This window comes from Scyliorhinus torazame, chromosome 9 (genome assembly GCF_047496885.1).
Source record: "Scyliorhinus torazame isolate Kashiwa2021f chromosome 9, sScyTor2.1, whole genome shotgun sequence".
NCBI lineage: Eukaryota > Metazoa > Chordata > Chondrichthyes > Carcharhiniformes > Scyliorhinidae > Scyliorhinus > Scyliorhinus torazame.
The window spans coordinates 101,078,907-101,092,437 of record NC_092715.1 but is presented as its reverse complement, the minus strand read 5'-3'; the positions used below and the strand labels follow the sequence as shown (position 1 = coordinate 101,092,437).

The window sequence follows — 13,531 nt, the reverse complement described above, 5'->3', positions numbered from 1 at the left end:
TTTGGAGACTGGAATAGACATCTGAATCAACAGTAACACTTGTAAAATGAATTAATAGGCCAGAAGTTGACAAATTATAATAATGGCTATTTCAACTAAGTCACTGCTGTAAATTAATAGACCCCACTTCCTTCAAACAACTTTCAAGGACAAAGTAGCCCACTTCATTGGCATTACATCTACTACCTCAAGTATTCACTTGCTGCTTCATCTGTTCTGGCTGGAAGAACAGTGCAGCAGGCGGAATGTTAGCATCTGCATGTTTCCATCTAGTCATACACCACTTTGACTTGCGAATACATAGCCGTTCCTTTGTTGTTTTCAGGTCAAAATCTTGGAACTCTGTGCCAATGCCACATGGACTGCAGGAGATCAGAAATCTGTTTACATTTATTCACAAAGTAAAACATCTCTCCTATCCAAGATGGAGCCCGGAGTGTGGCGTCTCTCCCCCACTGATCCTCTTCCTACATCTTTTTATCATGCATGGAACAATCTGCCTGGATTGTACATAGAACAATACTGTTCACTGTACCTCGGTACACATGACAATAAATCTAAATCTGTTCGAATGAATATCTAACTTAGGAATTTATGCTTCTGCTTTTTCAACAGCCCAAATCTTACATGGAGGGAACTGCAGCATTTAATTGTCTGGACCTCTGAATATGATCCACTGGCCAACAACCTAGGCTGGAAAAAAAATGGAGCTGGTCTAATGGTGAATAGTAGATTTGGGTTTGGCTTGCTGAATGCCAAAGCACTGGTTGATATGGCAGATCCTAAAACCTGGAAGGGAGTCCCAGAGAAGAAACAATGCATCGTTAAAGATAATACTTTTCAATCCAGGTTAGTAATTACATTTTATTTTGCTTTCCTTTCATTTTAGTGTCATGCAATATTAATATATATATTCAAGTATTTTTAGACCTGTTTTAACCTCCGTGTTCAATGATCCTGATGCTGGAGAGTTCAGATTATACAACCATAGTATATAAATCAAATGTTTGCAAGAAGTGAAAAGAGGTGTGCAGGTGCAACAGGTGATTATGAAGGCTAATTGAGTTTTGTCTTTCATTGCTAGAGGGATGGAGTTCAAGACTAGGGAGGTTATGCTGCAATTGTATAGGGTGTTGGTGAGGCCACATCTGGAGTATTGTGTTCAGTTTTGGTCTTACCTGAGAAAGGACTTATTGGCACTGGAGGGAGTGCAGAGGAGATTCACTAGGTTGAGCCCAGAGTTGAGGGGATTAGATTATGACGAGAGGTTGAGTAGACTGGGACTGTACTCATTGGAGTTTAGAAGGATGCGGGGGGATCTTATTGAAACATATAAAATTATGAAGGGAATAGATAGGATAGATGCGGGCAGGTTGTTTCCACTGGTCGGGGAAAGCAGAACTAGGGGGCATAGCCTCAAAATAAGGGGAGGGAGATTTAGCACCAAGTTTAGGAGGAACTTCTTCACCTAAAGGGTTGTGAATCTCTGGAATTCCTTGCCCAGTGAAGCAGTTGAGGCTCCTTCTTTAAACGTTTTTAAGAAAAAGATAGATACCTTTCTAAAGAATAAAGGGATTCGGGGATATGGTGTACGGGCCGGAGAATGGAGCTGAGTCCACAAAGATCAGCCATGATCTCATTGAATGGCGGAGCAGGCTCGAGGGGCCAGATGGCCTACTCCTGTTCCTAGTTCTTGTTCTTATGTTCTTATGTTCCAGACTTTCAGATCATTTTAGCCAGAGCTAAATCAGCATTCTTGATATTTGTTGTTCCAGAAGTGATTATAACCGAGAATAAATGTTTTTCTTTTATTGATACTTGTTAATAGCCACCAAAAGAGCCGGTTCCGGTGTATAATCAATTACTCAACATTAAATATGACCGCTATTCGAAAATGTCAGTGGATTCGATGGAATATTGTCCATTCATCTCTCAAACCTCCATTTCATTCCAACCTCCATTTCATTACATTGAATATTCCTCCTTGCTAGTTGTTTGGATCCTAAAATAAATTCATCTGAATTGTCTGAACCCTGTACCCCATAAATGCAAGTCCACAGTACAAAGACTGCACATAATTCAACAACAATTGATAGCAAACCTCAGGCGGAAAGATTGGCTGATATGGGAATGTAAATATAAGCAGTAAGAATTATGTTTAAGATGTTGGGCGCGATGTAATGGGAGAAAAACAGAGTTCCGTTTTGGGCACTTTTAACGAGGTGTTTCTCGGTGCTGTAGCGCCAAGAAACACATCGCACTATTTAACGGCAGTTTGCCATTTTGGGGGGATTCGGCGATGAACGCCCAGCTGAGGCCGCAGTTGTCTCATTCCCTGTCCTGACAAGCTCAGACTCGCGGATCGGGGTGACATTTTTAAATGCTGTCCTGATTTTTTTTAAAAAACATTTTATTGGAGGCTTTCTCAAATATATACATAACAAAAAAGAAAAACACAAAAAACAACCGCGACAACAGCAAACAGCCAAAACATCCTTACATATCCCCCAGCAATCTCCCCCTTACTCTGCCCACTGCCGCATTGGCGCCTACACCCCTTTTTTAACTTTTAACCTACCTCAAAACAGAAAAAAAAACCTTTCCCCCACCCGCTGACAACTCAATACCCCTTAAAGAAGTCAATGAACAGCTTCCACCTCGAGGTGAACCCCTCCACTGCACCTCTGATGGTGAACTTGATTTTCGTTTAGTGCAGGAACTCTGCCAGATTTCTCCCCCATACTCCTGCAGGACTCAGCAAGCGGGCGGCTCCAGGTCCCACTAGCCCACAACCAAATCCGTCTCTGGGTTATCAGGGAGGCATAGGCCAACATAGGCCGACCTCTCTCCCCACCTGCACTCCCAGATCATCCAACACCCCAAATATTCCCATCTCTGCACTTAGGAGCTACTGTTACCCTAAATCCTCAACATTGTATCTGCAAATCCCGTCCAAAGCCCTTCAACCTCACACACGCCCAAAACCCATGAACATGATTCGCTGGCCTTCTGCTCACTGTCCACACCTATCCTCCACCCCTGGATACCGTCATGTGGGCCCAGTGTACCACTTTGAATTGCCCAGATCTTTTGACCGCCTTATCCACCCCACAGTGGACTCCGGACACCCACAGTGTACCCAGCCTACCTCTTAGGTGGTCCTTAAGACCACCCCCCTCATCCTACCTCTTAAGGGTAAGGCACTCCTGATTCCTGGCATGGGCAACATGGCATCTGGGCACCTTGGTACTGCCAGCCTGTCACCCTGGCAGTGCCCTGGGCACCCTGGCAATGCTAGAGTGGCACTTCCAGGGTACCTGGATGGCAGTGCCAGGGTGCCAGGCTGGCAGAGACAAGGTTCCTAGGTGCCAAAGGGAGTGCCAGGATACAATGCTGTCGGAACCCGACCGCCCATGGATCTCTAATGGCCCAGGAGACCCCGCCCCAAGGTGCCATTATGCCTTGTCCACATTTGTGGAAACCAGTGCTAAGTGGCGTAATGGCGAGGTCTCACAGGTGAGGCCGCTAGTTCCCGGGCCCTGGGAGAATGCGGTGCAGATATATTTAAATGAGCCTAATGGCCCTCGCCGGGCGAGATTTAGATCATGTTGGCTCACAAGGTCTTGTTAAATCTCACAAAGCACATGGGCGGCATGGTGGTGCAGTGGTTAGCACTGCTGAGAACCCGGGTTCAATGCCAGCCCTGGGTCACTGTCAGTGTGGAGTTTGCACATTCTTCCCATGCCTGCGTGCCATAAACCAAAAATATGTGCAGGGTAGGTGAATTGGCCACACTAAATTGCCCCTTAATTGGAAAAAAGAATTGGGTACTCTGAAGTTCATAAAAAATTATCTCACAAGACATTTTGAGTGTTGCAAATCTCTTGATAGGCCTTTTATGAAATTCAACATCCTTGTTGTGTCACGAAGTCGGGCGCGACAAAGCAATTAAATCGCTGTCATAATATCCATTCATGTATATAATGAGATGCAGACAGGCAGTGATTGACACACAGGATAACCAATGAACACACACGACACAGAACAACCAATCACCAGACAGGACACTACCACTATAAAACACACAAGGCATTAAGACTCTCCCTCTTCTCACAGGATACAGCTACAGAGATAGTTAGAGTGCACAAGGCTGTGAGCACCGTCTCAATGTGACAGAGAGCTAGTCTGGTCAAGCCAGTCAGAGGTTATCAGTTTAGATTAATAGAGTGTCAACCCACAGCAGATTATGTACAGCAACCAGCAGGTTTAATAAAACAGTGTCGGACCATCTCCTGTGTCGGAAGCCTGTTTCTAGTCTCACTGCTTCCAGTTGCAGTCAATGTTAAACCAACTCAGATAACACATCATGGTACCAGGGAACTATTAACTCTAATGAACCTACCTCGAGTGAATCTGCAACGACCAGCAAGCAGCCATCCAGCGGCATGGAAAAGATCCAGCCCCCTCCGCAACTCCAGATCTCCGGCAACCTCGGCGCCAACTGGAAGGTCTTCAAACAGAAGTTCCTCCTGTATGTCGAGGCCTCCGACCTCGAGGCAGCATCGGGTGCCAGGAAGATCGCGCTGTTCCTGTTAACTGCGGGGGATCACGCCATCCACATCTTTAACTCGCTCACATTTGCCGATGTCAAAGACAAGACAAAGTTCAAGACAGTTCTGCTGAAATTCGACAGCCAGTGCGAAGTCGAGGTGAATAAGAGCTTGACCCATCTCCGCATTCTAGCGCAGTCATGTAATTATGACTCAACGGCTGATTCCATGATCCAGAATCAGATCGTTTTCGGGGTCCAGTCCGACTCCCTGCGGGAGCAGCTACTCAAAATCAAACAGTTGACCCTTTCTGCCGCCATCGAAACGTGCGTTGTCCATGAGCATGCCAGAAATTGTTACTCCCGCATCAGGACGGCAGAAACGGCAAAACTGGCCTCCCACGAGGCAGAAAGGGTGCAGGTCATCGCAAAATGCAAGGCCTGAGCATCGAGGAGAGTGGCCGTTTCGCGCACTTTCCTCGGGTCCCTACGCATGCGCGCAACAATTAGGAGGACGATGAGGCCGAAGACCCTACTGCGCTTGTGCAAACGTCAGCCGACCGCACTGCGCATGCGCGACGGCGCACAGAACGCGCTGACGGCAGCGTCATGACGTGTCCAAATTGTGGCTCCGCCCATTTAAAGCGGCAATGTCCAGCCAAAGGCAGGCGATGTCTACAGTGTGGAAAGCCTGGGCATTGTGCGGCCCTCTGCAGGTCCGCTCCACCGAGCAACAACCAGCGATCCCAGCTGCAGCGCAGACGTGTCCGCTGCGTACAACAAGGCTTGCAGGATTCTGATTCCGAAAGCCCGACGAACCCTGATGCTGACTGCCTCAACTCTCCATATTGGGTGGGCATCATCACCACACGCGAGCTGGTCTCTACCGCGCCTGCAAACCGCTTTTCAATCCTGAGTGTGGATCCTGACGACGAGTGGTGTGCTGTCATCACGGTCAACCAGTGTCGCATCCGGTTCAAATTGGACACTGGCGCATCTGCGAATCTCATATCACAGTCAGACCTCGACAGCATCCGAAACCAACCTAGCATTCTTCCACCAGCCTGCCAGCTCCTTGACTACAATGGCAATGCCATAGCTGCCAGTGGATTGTGTCAGCTAGGTGTATCTCACAAGGCAATCAAGGTGACATTAAGATTTGAGATCGTCCGGCCTGACAAGGATCCCTGCTCGGTGCTCGCGCATGCAAACTCCTAAATCTGGTCCAGCGAGTCCATGCCATGTCCTCTATACCTGCGACTGCCTCGCCCAATGCGAACCTACAGGCTGAGATAGATGACATTCTCACACAATACCATAATGTGTTTGATGGGATGGGACCGCTCCAATATCGCTACAAGATACTACTCAGGCCGAATGCCACCCAGTCAGCCATGCACCACGCCGGGTACTGGCTCCTCTCAAGGATTGTCTGAAAACGCAGCTACGAGAGCTTCAAGACCAGGGCATCATTTCAAAGGTCATGGAACCAACAGACTGGGTCAGCCCCATGGTCTGCGTCAAGAAACCCTCTGGTGAACTCCGCATTTGCATCGATCCCAAAGACCTGAATCGCAACATCATGCGAGAGCGCTACTCGATCCCGAAGCGAGAAGAATTAACCTGTGAGAAATTCTTCATCAAGCTGGACGCCTCACGTGGGGTGGAATTCTCCCCCTCCACGCCGGGTGGGAGAAGTGCCGGGGCACTGCGCTAGTCCCGCCACGCCGCCCCGGCACCCGCACACAATTCTCCCACCCCCCCAAACCGGCGCAGCGAGAATCAGGGCTGGCCGCTCGGAGAATCGCCGCTCACTGTTTGTAACGGGCGAGCGGCGATTCTCCGGCCCGGATGGGCCGAGCAGCCTGCCCAACACGACGGCTTCCCGCCAGCACCGTCCACACCTGGTCGCTGCCGGCGGGAACAGCGCGGGAACGCTGGGGGTGGGGGGGATGCCTGTGGGGGGGAGGGGGGTTCCTGCACCGGGGGGGGACTCAAAAGGGGACTGACCCGCGATCGGTGCCCACCGATTGGCGGGCCGGCCTCTCTGAAGGAGGATCTCCTTTCATTCGTCGCCCCGCAAGAAGATGTCGGATGGATCTTGCGGGCCGCGGGGGAGGACGGCAACCGCACATGTGCGGGTTGGCGCCGGTCAACCTGCGCATGCGCGGATGACATCATTTACGCGGCGCCGGCCGTGTCATTTATGCGGCGCCGCTTTTACATGGCGCCAAGGCCCGGCGCGTGTAAATGACACGGCGCCGCTCCGAGCCCCCCGGGGGCAGGAGAGTAGGGGGCTGGGAACGGCCTCCGACGCCGGAGTGAAACACTCCGGTTTTCACTCCGGCGTCGGCACTTAGTCTCCCGATGGGAGAATTGCGCCCGTGGTTTCTGGCAGATGCAGCTGGACGAGTCCAGTCGGAAGCTGTGCATGTTTAACACTCCGTTCGGCAGGTATTGCTACAACCGCATGCCTTTCGGTATCATTTCATCTTCTGAAGTCTTTTATCGAATAATGGAGCAAATGATGGAGGGCATCGAGGGGGTGCGAGTCTATGTGGATGACGTGATCATCTGGTCCACGACGCCCGAGGATCACATCGCTCGCCTCAGACAGCTTTTCCAGAGGATCCACGAAAATGGCCTCCAGCTCAACAGGGCCAAATGCTCATTTGGTCGGTCCGCTATCAAGTTTCTGGATGACCACATTTCACAGCAAGGTGTGCAACCTGACGCTGACAAGGTGCTGGCAATCAATGCGATGAAGACCCCAGAGGACAAAAAAGTGGTTCTACGTTTCGTTGAGATGGTAAATTTCCTCGGAAAATCCATTCCTAACATGGCATCCCACACCACAGCCCTCCGGCATCTCGTTAAAAGGTCCACAGTATTCCAGTGGCTTCCCGCACATCAAGCGGAGTGGCTTGAGCTGAAGGCAAAGCTCACCACAGCCCCAGTACTGGCGTTCTTTGACCCTACCAAGGATACCAAGATATCCACAGACGCAAGCCAGGACGGCATTGGTGCGGTGCTCCTCCAGAGAGACGACTCCTCGTCCTGGGCTCCAGCGGCAGATGCATCCAGGGCCATGACTCCGACCGAACAACGGTACGCCCAGATCGAAAAAGAGTGCTTGGGTCTCCTGACAGGAATAGTCAAGTTTCATGACTACGTATATGGTCTGCCAAAGTTCACGGTGGAAACAGACCACAGGCCTTTAGTCTACATAATCCAGAAGGATTTAAATAATATGACACCTCGGCTGCAGCGAATTCTTCTTCGTCTCCGCCGATATGTCTTCGAACTCATCTACACACCGGGTAAGGAGCTGATCATCACGGATGCCCTATCCCGATCCATCACCACGCCGTGTGAACAGGGCGATTTCATTCGCCACATTGAGGCACAGGTACAGTTGTGTGCCAGCAACCTCCCAGCCATTGATGAATGAGTTGTCCAAATACACGAAGAAACTGCCAAAGATCCTCTACTGCAACGTGTGATGCAACACCTCGTCCATGGCTAGCAAAAGGGGCAGTGCCCCCAGTTCTTCAACGTTAAGGACGAGTTAACGGTTGTTGAGGGGATCCTTCTTAAACTGGATAGAATCGTCATTCCCCAAAGCATGCAAACCATGGTGCTCCGACAGATCCATGAGGGTCATCTTGGGGTTGAGAAATGTCGACGCAGAGCTCGGCAGGCAGTTTACTGGCAGCCAGGCCATTGTCAACACGGTCCTCAACTGCACAACATGCCAGAAATTTCAACCAGCTCAGCCCAAGGAAACACTGCAACAACACGAGATTGTGACTTCTCCGTGGTCCAAGGTGGGGATAGACCTCTTTCATGCAAATGGGCATGATTACGTGCTTTTAGTTAACTACTTCTCCAGCCACCCGGAAGTGGTGAAACTGTCGGACCTCACGTCCAAGTCAGTGATTAAAGCCTGCAAAGAGACGTTTGCCAGGCACGGGATACCACTCACAGTAATGAGTGACAACGGTCCATGTTTCTACAGCCAAGAGTGGTCCGTCTTTGCACGATCCTACCACTTCAGACATATAACATCCAGTCCCCATTACCCGCAATCAAACGGGAAGGCTTAGAACGGGGTCCATATTGTCAAGCGGCTGCTTTACAAGGCTGCAGACTCAGCCTCTGATTTTAACCTGGCGCCGTTGGCAAACAGGGCAACCCCTCTGTCGACTGGTTTGTCTCCGGCGCAGCTGCTCATGAACTGCAACCTTCGGACGGCTGTTCCAGCCATCTATGTTCCACCTCACGGTGCTGCAGAAAGTACAGCGATCCAGGGACCAGCAGAAGATCACGTATGATGCTCATGCCACTGATCTGCCTGCGCTGGCTCCAGAAGATGTTGTTCGTGTGCAGTTGCCTGAGGGAGGCTGGTCAGCCCCAGCTGTTGTCGACAGACAGGCCGCCCCAGGTCTTTCGTTGTTCAAATGGCTGATGGCTCCATTCTACGGCGCAACAGGACGGCACTGCGCAAAGTTTCCTGCCCACCACCTGACCGCACTTCTCCGCATGTCATCATGCCGCCTCAGGACATCTCGCACCACGTGGCCACCGATCTGGCAGCAATCCCGCCTGTCCAGGTGCTGGCGTCCCCCTCTCCACCTCTGAGGTGATCGACAAGAATTTGTCGCCCACCACAAAGACTGAATCTATAGACTTGAATCCTGTAAATTTTGTTCAGTTTACTCTGTATCTGCACGATAGACACCTTCCGATGTACATATGTTCATTCACTCACCACTTGTACATAGTCATGCATGTATATACAGACACATTCTAAAATTTATTTCAAAAAGGGGAGATGCCATAATATCCACTCATGTATATAATGAGATGCAGACAGGCAGTGATTGACACACAGGATAACCAATGAACACACACAACACAGAACAACCAATCACCAGACAGGACATTACCACTATAAAACACACAAGGCATTAAGACTCTCCCTCTTCTCACAGGATACAGCTACAGAGATAGTTAGAGTGCACAAGGCTGTGAGCTCCGTCTCAATGTGACAGAGAGCTAGTCTGGTCAAGCCAGTCAGAGGTTATCAGTTTAGATTAATAGAGTGTCAACCCACAGCAGATTATGTACAGCAATCAGCAAGTTCAATAAAACAGTGTTGGACAATCTCCTGTGTTGGAAGCCTGTTTCTAGTCTCACTGCATCCAGTTGCAGTCAATGTTAAACCAACTCAGATAATACATTGATGCGACCATCAATTCACTCGAAGACACGTGGAGAAGTAAACCGTGGGTTGAATCAGCTTAGAACTGTGCCTGCCTGCGACTGGTACAATACTGAAGGCGGCCCCGCAGGTCAGCTGCTCTTATACTTCCTCTGAAGAGGTGGAGCCATGGGCAGAGCCCGTACATGCCCCAACATATCCCCCTGTGGGTGAAGCCACACAATGGCCCATAGGTGGAGCCCACAGGGTTAATAACATAACATAACATAACACAGCGCACTGGTGAATTATCAGTAATTATACATTGACCACATTCACCCCCTGTTTAAAAAATGAAGTCCGGCGGGGGTGACGGGCTCATAGATTCAGTGGGTCCGGTGCCCGGATCGTACATTGCAACCGCCGAAGCACTGGTGTTGCAGCCGCTTCGGGTGGCTGTGGAAGTGGGTCCGGAGCGGGCACAGGCGTGGACTCCAGGAGCGGCTCTTCCGGAGCTTCATTCCTGTGGACCGGTGCGGCGGGTGGGAGGGAGCGCGGGAACCATATAGGGGTCGGGGCGCCAGGTCCCGGAGGGAGACGGTATCTTGCCAGCGTGCGCATAGTGTGGGTTGGCGTGCAGGAGCTGGACCTTCTCTATCAGGGGGTCGATCTTATGGCTCCGAACGTATTTTCGGACGAGGACTGGACCCGATGTCATCTGCCAAGGTGGAAGCGAGGCCCCTGAGGTAGCTCCCCTAGGGAAAACAAACAAACGGTCATGAGGAGTCTGGTTTGTGGCCGTGCAACGGAGGGACCTAATAGCGTGGCGCATCGGGGAGGACCTTCTTCCAGTGAGAAACTGGGAGATTCCTGGACCGTAGGGTCAGTAGGACGGTCTTCCAGACTGTCGCGTTCTCCCTCTCCACCTGCCCGTTTCCCCTGGGGTTAGAACTGGTAGTCCTGCTCAACACGATGCCCTTACTGAGCAGGTACTGACGCAGTTCGTCGCTCGTGAACGACGAGCCCCTGTCGCTGTGGACACAACTGGGGAAACCAAACAGGGTGAAAACACTATCAGGGCTTTAATGACAGTGGGGGTGGTCATATCGGGGCAGGATATGGCAAACGGGAAGTGGGCGAACTCATCTATGATGTCAAGGAAATACGTGTTGCGGTTATTGGAGGGGAGGAGCCCTTTGAAATCGATACTGAGGCATTCAAAGGGCTGGGATGCCTTTACCAGGTGGGCCTTATCTAGTCGATAGAAGTGCGGTTTACACTCCGCACAGATTTGGCAGTCTCTGGTTACAGCTTTGACCTCCTCGGTGGAGTAGGGAAGGTTGCGGGCCTTGATGTAATGGGCGGGCCGGGTGACCCCCAGGTGGCAGAGGTCATCGTGGATAGCCCGTAGTCGGTCATCTTGCGCGCTGGTGCATGTGCCGCGGGAGAGGGCACCAGGGGGCTCGTTGAGCTTCCCAGGACGATATACTATATTGTAGTTATAGGTGGAGAGTTCGATCCTCCACCTCAAGATCTTATCATTCTTGATCTTACCCCGCAGCGTATTGTCAAACATGAAGGCAACCGATCGTTGGTCGGTGATGAGGGTAAACCTCCTACCAGCGAGGTAGTGCCTCCAGTGCCGCACGGCTTCCACGATGGCTTGGGCTTCTTTTTCGACCAAGGAGTGTCGAATTTCCGAGGTGGTGAGGGTGCGTGAATAGAATGCTACAGATCTGCCTGCTTGGTTGAGGGTGGCGGCGAGAGCGACCTCTGAGGCGTCGCTCTCCACCTGGAAGGGGACAGACTCGTCCACCACACGCATCGCGGCTTTGGCGATGTCCGCCTTGATGCAGTTGAAGGCCTGGCGGGCCTCGACTGCCAGTGGAAAGAGGGTGGCCTTAAATAGTGGGCGGGCTTTGTCCGCATACTGGGGGACCCACTGGGCGTAATAGGAGAAAAATCCAAGTCACCTCTTCAGGGCCTTGGGACAGTGAGGGAGAGGGAGTTGTAGGAGGGGGTGCATACGGTCAGGGTCGGGCCCTAGGACCCCGTTTTCCACAACGTAGCCGAGGATGGCTAGCCTGGTTGTGCGGAAAACGCATTTCTCCTTGTAGGTGCGGTTGAGTTTTTGGGCGGTTTGGAGAAATCGGTGGAGGTTGGCATCGTGGTCCTGCTGGTCATGGCTGCAGATGGTGACATTGTCCAAGTACGGAAACATGGCCCGCAACCCGTACTGGTCCACTATTCGGTCCATCGTGCGTTGGAACATCGAAACCCCGTTCGTGACGCCAAAGGGGACCCGGAGGAAATGGAAAAGGCGGCCGTCTGCCTCAAACGCCGTGTAGTGGCGGTCCTCCGGGTGGATTGGGAGCTGGTGGTATGCAGACTTCAGATCCACCGTGGAAAACACGCGGTAGTGCACCATCTGATTTACCATGTCTGCAATCAGGGGAAGGGGGTACGCATCGAGTTGCATAAACCGGTTAATGGTCTGGCTGTAATCAACCACCATCCGGAACTTTTCCCCAGTCTTGACGACCACCACCTGAGCTCTCCAGGGGTTATTGCTGGCCTCTATGACCCCCTCCCGCAAGAGAGGCTGGACCTCGGACCGAATGAACGTCCTGTCCTGCATGCTATACCGCCTGCTTCTGGTGGCTACTGGCTTGCAATCGGCGGTGAGGTTTGCGAAGGGGGGGGGGGGGGGGGGGTCGATTTTTAGGGTCGCGAGGCTGCATATGGTGAGCAGGGGCAGGGGCCTCCCAAACTTAAGAGTTAGGCTCCTGAGGTTGCACTGGAAGTCGAGTCCCAAAAGGAGAGGAGCGCAGAGGTCTGGGAGCACATATAGTTGAAAATTAGCGTACTCAGCACCCTGTATCGCTCGGGTTGCAGTAGTGCACCCTTGGATTTGCACCAAGTGTGACCCAGAGGCGAGGGAGATGGTTTGTTGCGTCGGGAATATTGGGAGCGAGCAGCGTCTTACCATGTCCGGGTGAATGAAGCTCTCTGTGCTCCCGGAGTCGAAAAGGCAAGTTGTCTCATACCCGTTAACCCGGACGGCCATCATGGAGCTCCGGAGGTGCTTGGGTCATGACTGGTCCAGGGTGACCGCGCTGAGTTGTGGGTAGCCGGCGGCGTGATCAGAGGTGCTGGGGCAGCCCCGCAGTGGCTGTCCGTGTAGGTCGTACGCATCGAGTGGTGTAGCAGATGGCGGCCAAGATGGCGACCCCCGTTGGTCGAGCATGGCAGGCAGTGAGGAAGATGGCGGCCCCCATGAGTCACATGTGTTGTGCGGAGGCGGAGTCGGCAGACACGCTGCCACTTTGCAGTGTCTGCGGGCCTGTGAGTCGGTGGATCGGGTCTGTGAGTTCAAGTTCTTAGACATGGCCAGGCAGACCTTGGCGAAGTGTCCTTTTCGCCCGCAGCTGCTGCAGTTCACGTTGCGGGCCGGGCAGTGGTGTCGGGGGTGTTGGGACTGGCTGCAGAAATAGCAGGGTAGCCCCCCATGATGGGCGGGCAGCCACGCGGCACAGGCCTGGGGTAATCTCTGGTCGGGGGCCCACGAGGGGGTCGCGTGGTCGGCCGGGAACGCAGTAAGGCTGTGAAAGGCGACCTCCAGAGAGGTAGCCAGTTTAACCGTGTCGTCCAGGTCCTGGGCCCTTTTTCGAGCAGGCACTGTCTCACATAGTTCGATCGGACCCCCGCCACGTAAACGTCTCGGACGGCGAGCTCCATGTGCTGGTTGGCCGTAACGGCCTGGTAGTTACAGTTGCGCG

General features: G+C 52.1%; 1 protein-coding gene across 1 annotated transcript in view; it reads left to right on the top strand.

The window, feature by feature from the left end:
- Positions 1-13,531, top strand: part of pcsk1 (proprotein convertase subtilisin/kexin type 1) — a 137,835-nt gene that overhangs the window by 100,267 nt on the left and 24,037 nt on the right. Inside the window, exon 10 of the mRNA XM_072516324.1 lies at positions 616-849. Coding sequence (XP_072372425.1) covers positions 616-849 — 234 coding nt within the window. The remainder of the gene's footprint in view (positions 1-615; positions 850-13,531) is intronic.